General features: G+C 58.7%; 2 protein-coding genes across 2 annotated transcripts; both read right to left on the minus strand.

Annotated features, from left to right (window-relative positions):
* Positions 1-364: 364 nt before the first annotated feature.
* DNAJC14 (DnaJ heat shock protein family (Hsp40) member C14) lies at positions 365-7,029 on the minus strand. Its single transcript, XM_030966990.1, has 8 exons — positions 6,940-7,029; positions 6,136-6,664; positions 5,443-6,056; positions 5,255-5,361; positions 3,240-3,359; positions 2,048-2,208; positions 1,596-1,698; positions 365-589 (listed from the first exon to the last, which is right to left on the minus strand). The coding sequence occupies exons 2-8, from the start codon at positions 6,635-6,637 to the stop codon at positions 370-372; spliced, it is 1,827 nt and encodes a 608-aa protein (XP_030822850.1). The 5' UTR covers positions 6,638-6,664; positions 6,940-7,029; the 3' UTR covers positions 365-369.
* Positions 7,030-9,402: 2,373 nt separating this feature from the next.
* Positions 9,403-12,701, minus strand: PYM1 (PYM homolog 1, exon junction complex associated factor). Its single transcript, XM_030967261.1, has 3 exons — positions 12,636-12,701; positions 10,970-11,063; positions 9,403-10,348 (listed from the first exon to the last, which is right to left on the minus strand). The coding sequence occupies exons 1-3, from the start codon at positions 12,664-12,666 to the stop codon at positions 9,406-9,408; spliced, it is 1,068 nt and encodes a 355-aa protein (XP_030823121.1). The 5' UTR covers positions 12,667-12,701; the 3' UTR covers positions 9,403-9,405.
* Between the last annotated feature and the right edge of the window lie 381 nt (positions 12,702-13,082).

The following is a 13,082-nucleotide window of genomic DNA, read 5'->3' on the forward strand; positions in this document are numbered from 1 at the left end:
CCGCTCCGGACCCGCCACAACCCCGGTAACGGCGCCTGAAGCGCCGCCAGCGCAGCCTTGCCCACACTCAAGATGGCGCCGCACTCTGAGGCCTCACCGGAACCTCCAACATGGCGGCGCCCGTAGCGGCGCTTTCAGTGACGTCATCCTACTTCCGGCTCGGACCGGAAGTGGCACGACCGAGTGCTCCAGGGGCCGGTGAGGCGGGGGAGGCCCCAAATCAACCCCTATTTCCACCCCCCCCTTTTTTATTTTTAACACAAAAACCACCACTCGATTTTCTTTAAAAAACCCGGAAAAAAAGAAAAAAAAATAGATTTTTTTATTCCAAGCCCTTTTTTTTTTTTTTGGGGGGGGTGGGGGGTCTCCTCAGCGCGGCAGCGGCCGCCGCCCCTTCTTCCTCCTCTTGTGCTTCGTGTCCCCCCTGGGGGGGCCCCCCTGGGGCTGGGGGGGTCCCTGGGGGGGTCCCGAAGCCCCGGGGGGGGCGGGGAAAGCCCCCCCGGCCTCCGGGCCCGGATTTCCCTGGAAAACGCGGGCCAGGAAATCCTGGAGGTCAGCGGGGGACGGGGGGCTGCCCTTGGGGGGGGCCCTGGGGGGAGAGAAAAAAGGGGTTGGGGCACGGCCGGATGGACCTGGGCACACCTGGGCATTCCCTGGGCACACCTGGGCACACCTGGATGGACCTGGGCACACCTGGATGGACCTGGGCACACCTGGGCATTCCCTGGGCATTCCCTGGGCACACCTGGACACCCTCTGGGCACACCTGGGCATTCCCTGGGCACACCTGGGCACACCTGGATGGACCTGGGCACACCTGGGCATTCCCTGGGCACACCTGGGCACACCTGGACACCCTCTGGGCACACCTGGATGGACCTGGGCACACCTGGGCATTCCCTGGGCACACCTGGGCACACCTGGATGGACCTGGGCACACCTGGGCATTCCCTGGGCACACCTGGGCATTCCCTGGGCACACCTGGATGGACCTGGGCACACCTGGGCATTCCCTGGGCACACCTGGGCACACCTGGATGGACCTGGGCACACCTGGGCATTCCCTGGGCACACCTGGGCACACCTGGACACCCTCTGGGCACACCTGGATGGACCTGGGCACACCTGGGCATTCCCTGGGCATTCCCTGGGCACACCTGGACACCCTCTGGGCACACCTGGGCACACCTGGGCATTCCCTAGACACCCTCTGGGCACACCTGGGCACACCTGGATGGACCTGGGCACACCTGGGCATTCCCTGGGCACACCTGGGCACCCCCTGGGCACACCTGGGCACTGTCTGGATGTACCTGGGCACACCTGGGCACACCTGGATGGACCTGGGCACACCTGGGCACTGTCTGGATGTACCTGGGCACTCCCTGGGCACACCTGGGCATTCCCTAGACACCCTCTGGGCACACCTGGGCACACCTGGGCATTCCCTGGGCATTCCCTGGGCACACCTGGATGGACCTGGGCACACCTGGGCACCTTTGGAACCTCCTCCCCCAGGACTGACCGCTGACATCCAGACCCTGGACACCCCCAGGACACCCCCAGGACACCCCAGGACACCCCCCAGCACTGACCGCTGGCGTCCGGCCGGCGTGGCCGTCCTGGCGCCGAAGGACAGGTGGTAGGGGACACGGTGGCTGTCCGGGGAGATGGCCACGCGCTGGCAGCCCGCCCACTCTGGGGACAGACAGGGGACACTCGGTCACGGTGGCACCAGAGACATGGTCATGGTGTCCCCGTGGTCATGGTGACACCAGGGACACCCCAGGGATGGTGACACCAGGGACCCCTGGGCATAGTGTCCACTGGTCATGGTGACACCAGGGATGGTCATGGTGTCCCCATGGTCATGGTGACACCGGAGAGACCCCCAGGATGGTGACACCAAACACCCTCAGAGATGATCATGGTGTCCCCAAGGTCATGGTGTCCCCTGGCCATGGTGACCCCAGGGAGCTGTCACCCCCCGTTCCATGTGTGTCACCCCCCGTTCTGCGGCTGTGCCCCCCCCCAGGTGTCCCCTCACCGGTGACATCGTAGATGTGGCCGTCCATGCGGGCCAGGTAGGTGACCTTGAGGCCCAGTAGGCTGGACTCTGCCCACAGGTCACCCTCTTCGGCCGCGTGCCACCCCCCGCACGGGCCACACCAGCGGCCACCGCGCGGGTCCCTGTCCAGCTGGAACCGCCTGTGGGGACATTGGGGACATCCTCAGGGACATTGGGGACACGGTGACACCCCCAGGGCACAGCACAGGGGTCCCTGTCCAGCTGGAACCGCCCGTGGGGACACTGGGGACACGGTGACACCCCCAGGGACACGGTGACACCCCCAGGGACACGGTGAGACCCCCAGGACACGATGATGTCACTCTGAGTCCCCAGGACACAGTGTCACCCCAAGCCCTGGGGACACGCCACCGCCCCAAGCCCCTCTAGAACACAACGTCCCCCCCAGAGCTGTCCCCAGTGTCCCCATTGTCCCTGCAGCGTCCCAGGTGTCCCCACGGTGTCCCCACCTGTGGCGTCCCCTCCAGTGGGCGCAGCCCATGGCGTCCCTACTACCCCCATTGTCCCCACTGTCCCCATTGTCCCACAGTGTCCCAGCTGTCCCCGCTGTCCCTGATGCCTGTGGTGTCCCCTGCTGTCCCCACTGTCCTCCGCTGTCCCCGGTGTCCCCACCTGTGGCGTCCCCTGCAGCGGGCGCAGCCCATGGCATCCCTACTATCCCCATTGTCCCTGCAGTCCCACACTGTCCCCATTGTCCCTGCAGTGTCCCAGATGTCCCCACGGTGTCCCCACCTGTGGCGTCCCCAGCAGCGGGTGCAGCCCATGGTGTCCCTACTACCCTCACTGTCCCCACTGTCCCCATTGTCCCACAGTGTCCCCATTGTCCCACAGTGTCCCAGATGTCCCCACGGTGTCCCCACCTGTGGCGTCCCCCTGCAGCGGGCGCAGCCCATGGCATCCCTACTATCCCCATTGTCCCTGCAGTCCCCACTGTCCCCATTGTGCCACACTGTCCCCATTGTCCCTGCAGCGTCCCAGGTGTCCCCACGGTGTCCCCACCTGTGGCGTCCCCCGCAGCGGATGCAGCCCATGGTGTCCCTACTACCCTCACTGTCCCCACTGTCCCCATTGTCCCACAGTGTCCCAGATGTCCCCACAGTGTCCCAGATGTCCCCACGGTGTCCCCAGGGTGTCCCCACGGTGTCCCCACCTGTGGCGCCCCCCGCAGCGGGTGCAGCCCATGGCGTCCATGGCGTCCCTGAGCTCCTCCTGCAGCCGGCCCAGGAACGCGCCCAGCGCCCGCGCCAGCTCCCCCTGCGCCAGCTGCTTCCTGCGACCCCAAAAAATGGGAATTAATACCCCAAAACATGGGAATTAGAACCCAAAATATGGGATGGGCACCCCGAAAAATGGGATTCCAACCCCAGAAAATGGGATTCCCACCCCTAAAACCTGGGATTCTGCACCCAAAACTGGAGATCCCGCTGCCCCGAAACCACAATTCCCAGCCAAAAATATGAGATTTACACCCCAAAATATGGGATTTACACCCAAAATATGGGATTTACGCCCAAAAATATGGGATTTACACCCCAATATATGGGATTTACCACCCCAAATCCACGATTCCCACCCCAAAACCTGGGATTCCCGCCCCAAAATTGGGGATTTCCACCCCAAACTCACGCCTGGTACTCGCGGCGCCTCTCGGGGCTGCTCACGCGCTCCCAGCGCCCACCCCAAAAGCAGGATTTACACCCCAAAACCTGGGATTTACACCGCAAAACCTGGGATTTATACCCCAAAATATGGGATTCCCACCCCAAAACCAGGATTTACACCCCAAAATCTGGGATTTGCACCCAAAAGTTCGATATTTCCCCAAAACCCAATTTGATATTTCCGCCCCAAAATTTGGGATTTGCACCCAAAAATTTGATATTTCCGCCCCAAAATTGGGGATTTCCACCCCAAACTCACGCCTGGTACTTTCGACCTGGGGCGCTGCTCCCGCTCCCAGCCCACCCCAAAAGCAGGATTTACACCCCAAAAGCAGGATTTACACCCCAAAACCTGGGATTTATACCTCAAAATATGGGATTCCCACCCCAAAACCAGGATTTACACCCCAAAATTTGGGATTTACCCCCCACCAAACCCACGATTCCCGCCCCAAACCCCAGGATTCCCACCCCAAAATTTGGGATTTGCACTCGAAAGTTCGATATTTCCGCCCCAAAATTGGGGATTTGCACTCAAAAATTTGATATTTCCGCCCCAAAATTTGGGATTTGCACTCAAAAATTTGATATTTCCGCCCCAAAATTTGGGATTTGCACCCAAAAGTTTGATATTTCCACCCCAAAGTTGGGGATTTCACCCCAAACTCACGCCTGGTACTCGCGCCGCCTCTCGGGGCTGCTCACGCGCTCCCAGCCCACCCCAAAAGCAGGATTTACACCCCAAAAGCAGGATTTACACCCCAAAACCTGGGATTTATACCTCAAAATATGGGATTCCCACCCCAAAACCAGGATTTACACCCCAAAATTTGGGATTTACCCCCCCACCAAACCCACGATTCCCACCCCAAACCCCAGGATTCCCACCCCAAAATTTGGGATTTGCACTCGAAAGTTCGATATTTCCGCCCCAAAATTTGGGATTTGCACCCAAAAATTTGATATTTCCGCCCCAAAATTTGGGATTTGCACCCAAAAATTTGATATTTCCGCCCCAAAATTTGGGATTTGCACTCAAAAATTTGATATTTCCACCCCAAAGTTGGGGATTTCACCCCAAAACTCACGCCTGCCACCCCAATTGGGGTTCCCCCCTGCTCACGCCTCGCACGCCCGGCCCCAAAAGCAGGATTTACACCCCAAAAGCAGATTTACACCCCAAAACCTGGGATTTATACCCCAAAATATGGGATTCCCACCCCAAAACCAGGATTTACACCCCAAAATTTGGGATTTACCCCCCCCCAAACCCACGATTCCCACCCCAAACCCCAGGATTCCCACCCCAAAATTTGGGATTTGCACTCGAAAGTTCGATATTTCCGCCCCAAAATTTGGGATTTGCACCCAAAAGTTCAATATTTCCGCCCCAAAATTTGGGATTTGCACCCAAAAATTTGATATTTCCACCCCAAAATTTGGGATTTGCACCCAAAAGTTTGATATTCCCGCCCCAAAGTTGGGGATTTCACCCCAAACTCACGCCTGGTACTCGCGCCGCCTCTCGGGGCTGCTCACGCGTTCCCAGCCCGCCCGCAGCACCTTGAACGCCGCCTCCGCCCGGGGGTCGCGGCTTTTATCGGGGTGCACCTGCCGAGACACGGCCTTCAGCGTCGCCAGGATGTCCCCAAAGTGTCCCCAACCCTCCCGGGGGATGTCCCCAACACCCACCAGCACTGCCAGCCTCCGGTACGCCCGCCGCAGCTCGGTGTCCGTGGCCGTGGGCTCCACGCCGAGCACCCGGAACGGGTCCAGCTCCTCCTCGGCCACCTCGGCCATTGTCACCAAACGTGTCACCTCCTCCTCGCCGCTGCCACCACCGCGGCTCGGCCGCCGGCGGAACCGCTCGCCCAGCAGCTCCCGGGAGCGGCGGAGCCCCGCGCAGGCGCCGCGGATGAAGGAGCGGAGGAGGAGGAGGAGGAGGAAGAGCAGCGCCAGGAGAGCCCCGAGGAGGCGCAGGCAGAGCGCGGCCCCCGCCCGGGCCACCCGCAGGGACCCCCGCTGTCCCCTCGCGGTGGTGTCGCCGGGGTCGCCGCGGCGCTGGCGCCGGGGGTCGCCGGGGTCCTCCGGGGGTCGGCGGTGGCGGCAGCCGAGGCCGCACGGGAGGTCCCGGGAGGGGCTCGGGGGAGCGGCCGGGGGGCAGCGGCAGCCGCAGTGAGCCCCGGGGGAGGGGACAGTCCTGGGGCTGGGGACATCCTGGGGTTGGGGACATCCTCGGGGTTGGGGACATCCTGGGGGTGGGGACATCCTCGGGGTTGGGGACAGTCCTGGGGCTGGGGACAGTCCTGGGGTTGGGGACATCCTCGGGGTTGGGGACATCCTCGGGGTTGGGGACATCCTCGGGGTTGGGGACAGTCCTGGGGCTGGGGACAGTCCTGGGGTTGGGGACATCCTGAGGGGTGGGGACATCCTCGGGGTTGGGGACATCCTGAGGGGTGGGGACACTGCCAGGGCTGGGGACACTCCTGGGGGTGTCAGGTTTGGGGACACACTCAGAGTTGGGGACACTCTTGGTGTTGGGGACACGCTCAGGGCTGGGGACAGTCCCGGTCTTGGGGACACTCCTGGAGCTGAGGACATTCCTGGAGTTGGGGACACGCTCAGGGCTGGGGACACTCCAGGGACCGGGGACAGTCCCGGGGTTGGGGACACTCCCAGTTCTGGGGACACTCTCGGTGTTGGGGACACCCCCGGGACCGGGGACAGGAGTGTCGCGCTCTCCGCTCTCGTCCTCGCTCCCCGCCGTGCCGGTGCCGGTGCCGGTGCCGTTGTGGGGGCGGCCGCAGGTCCCGTTCCAGGCGGCGCTGGAGCCTCCCCCGGGCCCGCTGCCCCCGGGCGCCGCCTCCCGGTACCGGGGCCGCTCCATCGCACCGGGCTCAGGTCACGGCCATCCCTGGGACAGCGGGGGGACAGCGGGGTCAGCACCCCGGGACCGGCACCGGACACCGCGGAGAGACCCGGAGGGACCCCCTGAGCCCCGGAGGGACCCCCGAACCGAGCCCCGGGACCCCCTCACCGACCCCGGGGACACCTACACCGGCACCGGGACCCCCTGAACCGGCCGTGGGACCCCCGGACGCTCGGAGCCCCGGAACCGGGGGGTTCGGGACTCACCACGCCGGTACCGGGAGTGTTCGGGGAGTGGTTCCGGGGGGGTTCAGGACTCACCGAGCCGGTACCGGGAGGGTTCGGGGGTGGTTCCGGGGGTGGTTCCGGGAGGGTTCGGGACTCAGCACGCCGGTACCGGCGGGTGGGGGGTGTCGCGCGCCGCCGCCCCCCCCCGGGTCCCCTCACGGCCGCACTTCCGCTTTCCGCCCGCCGCCGCGCTGGCCACGCCCCTTTCCGGGGTGGGGCAGCACGCGCGAGGGGCGCGCGGCGCTTTCCTTAAAAGGCAATGGCCACGCCCCCTCATCGGCATAAGCATGTCCTTAAATGGATATGGTCACGCCCCTTACGGTATTGACAACACCCTTAAATCTGCATAGCCACGCCCCCTAACTTGTTAGAGGCACGCCTCTAAAAGGGGTAACGCTTCTTAAAGGGGCAACGCCGCCGTCCCGTCACCGCGGTGGGACCCAGCGCTCCCAGTTCCTCCTCCCAGTGTTCCCAGTGCCCACCAGTGCTCCCAGTTCCTCCCAGTGCCCACCAGTGCTCCCAGTGCCCACCAGTGCCCTCTCCCAGTTCTCCCAGTGCCCGCCAGTGCTCCCAGTGCCCACCAGTGCTCCCAGTGCCCACCAGTGCTCCCAGTGCCCCCTCCCAGTGCCCCCAGTGCCCCCTCCCAGTGCTCCCAGTGCTCCCTCCCAGTGCTCCCAGTGTTCCCAGTGCCCCCTCCCAGTTCTTCCAGTGCTCCCAGTGCCCCCTCCCAGCGCTCCCATTCCTCCCCTCCCAGTTCTCCCAGTGCCCCCAGTTCCTCCCAGTTCTCCCATTCCCCTCCTCCCAGTTCCTCCCAGTTTCTCCCAGTTTGTCCCAGTTTCTCCTCCCAGTTTCTCCTCCCAGTTCCTCCCAGTTTCTCCCATTCCCCTCCTCCCAGTTCCTCTCAGTTTCACCTCCCAGTTCCTCCCAGTTTCTCCTCCCAGTTCCTCCCAGTCTGGGCTCTCTCCTGCCCCCCCCAAACCCCCCAAATCCCCCCAAGGACCCCGACCCCCATTGGGTCACGGATTTTTTTATTCCTCCACCGCTCTGAAAAATGAAAGCAAAAAAAAAACAACAAAAAAAAGACAAAAAAGAGAAAATTTGGGGAGGGGGCGGCGACACAGAGAGAGGGAGGAGGGGGCACGGCCCCGGTTTTGGGGTTTTTTCACCCCAGTTTTAAATCCCGTTAAAAAGAGGGAGAGAAGTCGGGATGAAGGGCGTGGAAAGGAAAAAAAAATGGAATAAAATTAAGGAAAAAAAAGGGAAAAAATTGAAATAAATGGAAAAAAAAAAGAGAAAAAAATTAAAAGAAAAAAAAAAACAAAAAGAGAAATAGGACAAAAAAATAAAAAAAAGCAAAACAAAAAATAAAAGAAACAAAAATAAATCAGTGAAATAAAATGAAAGAATAAAAAAACTAAAATGAAAATGAACAAATATTAAATGAAAATAAAATAATGCAAAAATTTGAAAAAGAAAGGAAATTAAAATAAAGGAACCAAAAAATCAATCAATCAACCGAAAAATCAAGAAAATTAAAACGAAGAAAAATTTAAATGAAAAAAATTAAAATTTAAAAGAAAACAACAGAAAAATACCAAAAAACAAAATAAAATAATAAATGAAATAAAATTAAATCAAACAAAATAAAACAAAAAAAGTAAAAAAAAGTAAAATAAAATGAAATAAAGTGAAATAAAATAAAAACAAATGAAACAAAAAAACAAAGAAATAAAATGGAACAAAATAAAACAAAAATTAAATTAAATTAAAATAAAATGAAATAAAGTGAAATAAAACGAAATGAAACCAAAAAAAGAAAATGAAATAAAATGGAACAGAATGAAATAAAGTGAAATGAAGAAAAATAAAGAAAAAGAAAATAAAGTAAAAGAAAAGAAAATAAGGTAAAATAAAACAAAATAAGGTCAAATGAAACAAAAATAAACCAAAATAAACGTTAATAAATTGAAATAAAATCAAAATAAAATGAAAAGGAAATCGAAATAAAATAAAAAGAAAATAAAAAGGAAATCAAACGAAATCAAAAGAAGAAAATAAAAAGAAAATCAAAAGGAAATCAAAAGGAAATAAAAAGAAAATGAAAAGGAAAATGAAAAGAAAATGAAAAGAAAATAAAAGGAAATAAAAAGAAAATAAAAAGAAAATAAAAAGAAAATAAAAAGAAAATAGAAAGAAAATAAAAAGAAAATAAAAAGAAAATAAAAAGAAAATAAAAAGAAAATAGAAGGAAAATAGAAAGAAAATAAAAAGAAAATAAAAAGAAAATAAAAAGAAAATAGAAGGAAAATAAAAAGAAAATAAAAAGAAAACAAAAAAAAAACAAAAAAAAAAAAAAATTCAAATAAAATCAAAATAAACCAAAGGGGAAAAAAAAAACCGAAAAAAAAATCAAAAATAAATTTAAAAAAACCTTTAAAAAAAAAAAAAAAAATAAAAAACCAAACTCCCCCCCAAAAAAAAAACCCAAAACCCCCAAATTTACGAGTCCAGCTCCAGCGCCCTGAGTTCCTCCTCCAGCGCCCTCCTCCGGGCCAGCTTGTCCAGCTGCTCGCGGCTGGGCTCGGCCAGCGCGCCCCGCTCCAGGCGCAGCTGCAGCTCCTGCACCTGCCGCAGCTTCTTGCGCAGGCTCTTCATGCGGCGGCCGCGCTCCGCGCTGCCCGCGCTGCCCGGCCGCAGCCCGGCCGCCTCACTGCCCCGATCGCTGCCGGAATTAGCTCCGCAATTCCCGAGGTTACCCCCTAAATTATTGCCGGCATTATCCCGCAAATTACCCCCTGAATTACTCCCGGAATTCCCAGTGTTACTCCCCGAATTATTCCCGGAATTATTCCCCGATTTAATCCCGGGGTTTTCGCCGGAATTCGCTGAATTCTTCCCAGAATCTGCTGAATTCTTGCTCGAATTCTTCCCAGAATCTGCTGAATTTTTGCTCAAATTCTTCCCAGAATCTGCTGAATTTTTGCTCGAATTCTTCCCAGAATCTGCTGAATTCTTGCTCGAATTCTTCCCAGAATCTGCTGAATTTTTCCCAGAATTCTTGCCGGAATTTTTCCCCGAATTCTTGCCGGAATTCCCGGCGTTTTCCACGTTTTTCTCCCCTCCCGCTGTCCCTCCTCCTCCTCCATTCTCGCTCTCTCCTCCTCCTCCTCCTCCTCCTCCTCCTCCTCCCAGCCCGATTTTTTCCAGCTCCTGGCTCAGTCCGTCCCCGTGGTTTTCCCGATCTTTTTCCTGCTGCTGTTTCCTTTTCTCTTTGCGTTTCAGGTTCCTGCGGGCGCTTTTGGATAAAGCTGGGGAGGGGTCGCAGCCGCCCTCGGGCCTCCCGGGGGTCCCTCGGCCCGGTGGGGAAGGGGCGGCCTCGGGGCTCAAACCCGGCGGCAGTTCGGGTTTGCTCCGGAAGAATTTCACGTATTTGTTCTCGTAGCTGGACGGGGTGGAGAAGGTGGACGGGGGGGGGAAAAAAAAAGGAAAAAAAACCAAAATAAAATAAAAGAATATCAAATAAAGAGGGTCAGGGGGTGTTTGGGGGGACAGGAGGGGTCTGAGGGAGTCCTGGAGGGGTTTTGGGGGGTCCTGGAGGGGTTTTGGGGGGTCCTGGAGGGGTTTTGGGGGAGACAGGAGGGGTTTGGGGGGGACAGGAGGGGTTTTGGGGGGGACAGGAGGGGTTTTGGGGGGTCCTGGAAGGACAGGAGGGGTTTGGAGGGGTCCTGGGGGGGTCTGAGTGTAACAGGAAGGGCTTTGAGGGGGTCCTGGGAAGGTTTGGGGGGGTCCTGGAGGGGATTTGAGGGGTGTAGGGGGGACAGGAGGGGTCTGGGGGGGAACAGGAGAGGTTTGGGGGGGATATGAGGGGTCTGGGGGTGTCCAGGAAGGGATTTGTGGGGTTTGGGGGACCCAGAGAGGACCCAGAGCCAGGCCTGGGTGGGACCTGACCCCTCCCCACACTGTGAGGACCCCCCAGGACCCCTCCCCACACCCCCAGGTCCCCATCCCACACCCCTGGGACCCCCCAGGACCCCCCCAGGACCCCCCCAGGACCCCCACTCACACGGGCACCTCCTCCTGGGGCACGTAGCCCTCCTTGACCCGGCGCTGCTTCCGCCACGTCCCGTCCGGGCGCTGCGTGGAGGGGATGTACCGGCCTGGGGACAGCGTGGGGACACCATGGGGACAGGGCACGGATAGCGTGGGGACACCATGGGGACAGGGCAGGGACACCGTGGGGACAGGGCAGGGACATGGGGACACCATGGGGACAGGGCAGGGACAGCGTGGGGACACCGTGGGGACAGGGCAGGGACAGCGTGGGGACACTGTGGGGACACTGTGGGGACACCGTGGGGACAGGGCAGGGACAGCGTGGGGACACCGTGGGGACACTGTGGGGACAGCGTGGGGACAGCGTGGGGACAGTGGGGACACTGTGGGGACAGGGCAGGGACAGCGTGGGGACACCATGGGGACAGGGCAGGGACACTGTGGGGACACTGTGGGGACACTGTGGGGACACTGTGGGGACAGGGCAGGGACACTGTGGGGACACCATGGGGACAGGGCAGGGACAGGGCAGGGACACCGTGGGGACAGGGCAGGGACACTGTGGGGACACTGTGGGGACACCATGGGGACAGGGCAGGGACAGCGTGGGGACAGCTGGGGACAGTGGGGACACTGTGGGGACAGCGTGGGGACAGCTGGGAACAATGAGGACAGTGAGGACACCATGGGGACAGTGCAGGGACACTGTGGGGACACAGGGACACCACGGGGACAGTGCAGGGACAGTGTGGGGATCTGGGGACAGCATGGGGACACCTCCACAGACACGGGGACACTCTGGGGACACTGTGGGGACAACCCTGGGTACCAGGGGACCCTTCTGGGACCCCCAGGGGGGCTCGGGGACATTCCCGGGGACCCCCCAGGGCCACCCCAGGGACTCTGGGACAGCCCCTCAAATCCAACCCCCCCTCAGGGACCCCCAGGACCCCTCCCCAAATACCCCAGAACCGCCCCCAGCCCCCCCCCAGCCCCCAAAACCTTCCCGGGGACCCCGAATCCTCACGGGGACCCCAAAATCCACACGGGGACCTCTTGGACCCCTCCCCAAAAACTACCCCGGGACCCCCCGAAGCCCCTTTAGGCTTTCCCAAGCCGGAGACGCTCACGGGGGTCCCAAGACCCCCCCGCTCACAGACCCCAAACCCCTCATGGGGACCCCAAACCCCTCACGGGGACCTCCAGGACCCCTCCCCAAAAACCTGGACCCCCCCCGCCCTCACAAACCCCGGACCCCCCACCCAGGTCCCTCAGGGGGGTCCTGGGACCACCCCCCCAAATCCAACCTCCCTCAGAGATCCCAAACCCCTCATGGAGACCTCCAGGACCCCTCCCCCAAAATCTGCCCCCCCTCACAACCCCCTCAGGCCCCTCACGGGGGTCCCCGGACCCCCCCTCAAATCCAACCCCCCTTCAAAAACCCCAAACCCCTCCCGGGGACCCCAAACCCCTCACGGACCCCTCCCCAAACCCCTCGGTCCCCGCTCCCCTCACAACCCCCGCCCCCCCTCAGGCCCCTCACGGGGGTCCCGCCCCCCACCCCCCCTTTAGGCCGCTCCCGCCCCCGGGAGCCCCGCGCGGGTTTGGGGGGGGTGCGGGGCAGCCCCGGGGGGGTCCCGGAGCCCCCCCAGGCCGCGGGGCCCCCCCGCGCTCACCGGTCTCGTCCGTCACATAGGGCGTCGCCATCTTTGCGCGCGCGCCGCGGGGCCGCCCCGGAAGTGACGCAAAGGCGGCGGCGGGGGCGGCACGGCGGCCTCGGGGGCGTGGCCCAAAACGGAGGCGTGGCCAAAAAGGAGGCGTGGCCAAATGTGCGATATGGAAATTAGAGGGCGGGGCTAAGCGCGGGAATGAGATTGTTCATATGGTAATTAGGGGGCGTGGTAATAGAGCCATATGGTAATCAGCGGGTGTGGCCATATGTGATGTGTAAATTGTATGGAAATTAAGGGGCGTGGTCGATTAGTTAAATATGAAGCGTGGCCAGTAGTAGTTGATTGGGCGTGGCCATTGACAGGTATGGAAATTAGAGGATGTGTCCAAAATTAATGACATGACTTTTAATTAGTATGCAAACTAGAGGGCGTGGACATTTGTTGATATGG

Source organism: Camarhynchus parvulus, chromosome 29 (genome assembly GCF_901933205.1).
Source record: "Camarhynchus parvulus chromosome 29, STF_HiC, whole genome shotgun sequence".
NCBI classification, from domain to species: Eukaryota; Metazoa; Chordata; class Aves; order Passeriformes; family Thraupidae; genus Camarhynchus; species Camarhynchus parvulus.

Excerpts from the sequence above, each read along its gene's own strand:
- DNAJC14 (XM_030966990.1), bottom strand. The coding sequence starts at position 6,637 with ATGGAGCGGCCCCGGTACCGGGAGGCGGCGCCCGGGGGCAGCGGGCCC. Across the intron at positions 2,209-3,239 it reads CGCTGCGGGGGGCGCCACAG|GCGGTTCCAGCTGGACAGGG; the intron begins GTGGGGACACCG and ends ATGTCCCCACAG. Across the intron at positions 1,699-2,047 it reads CCACATCTACGATGTCACCG|AGTGGGCGGGCTGCCAGCGC; the intron begins GTGAGGGGACAC and ends GTCTGTCCCCAG.
- PYM1 (XM_030967261.1), bottom strand. The coding sequence starts at position 12,666 with ATGGCGACGCCCTATGTGACGGACGAGACCG. Across the intron at positions 11,064-12,635 it reads CTATGTGACGGACGAGACCG|GCCGGTACATCCCCTCCACG; the intron begins GTGAGCGCGGGG and ends CGCTGTCCCCAG. Across the intron at positions 10,349-10,969 it reads CCCCAGGAGGAGGTGCCCGT|CTACGAGAACAAATACGTGA; the intron begins GTGAGTGGGGGT and ends CACCCCGTCCAG.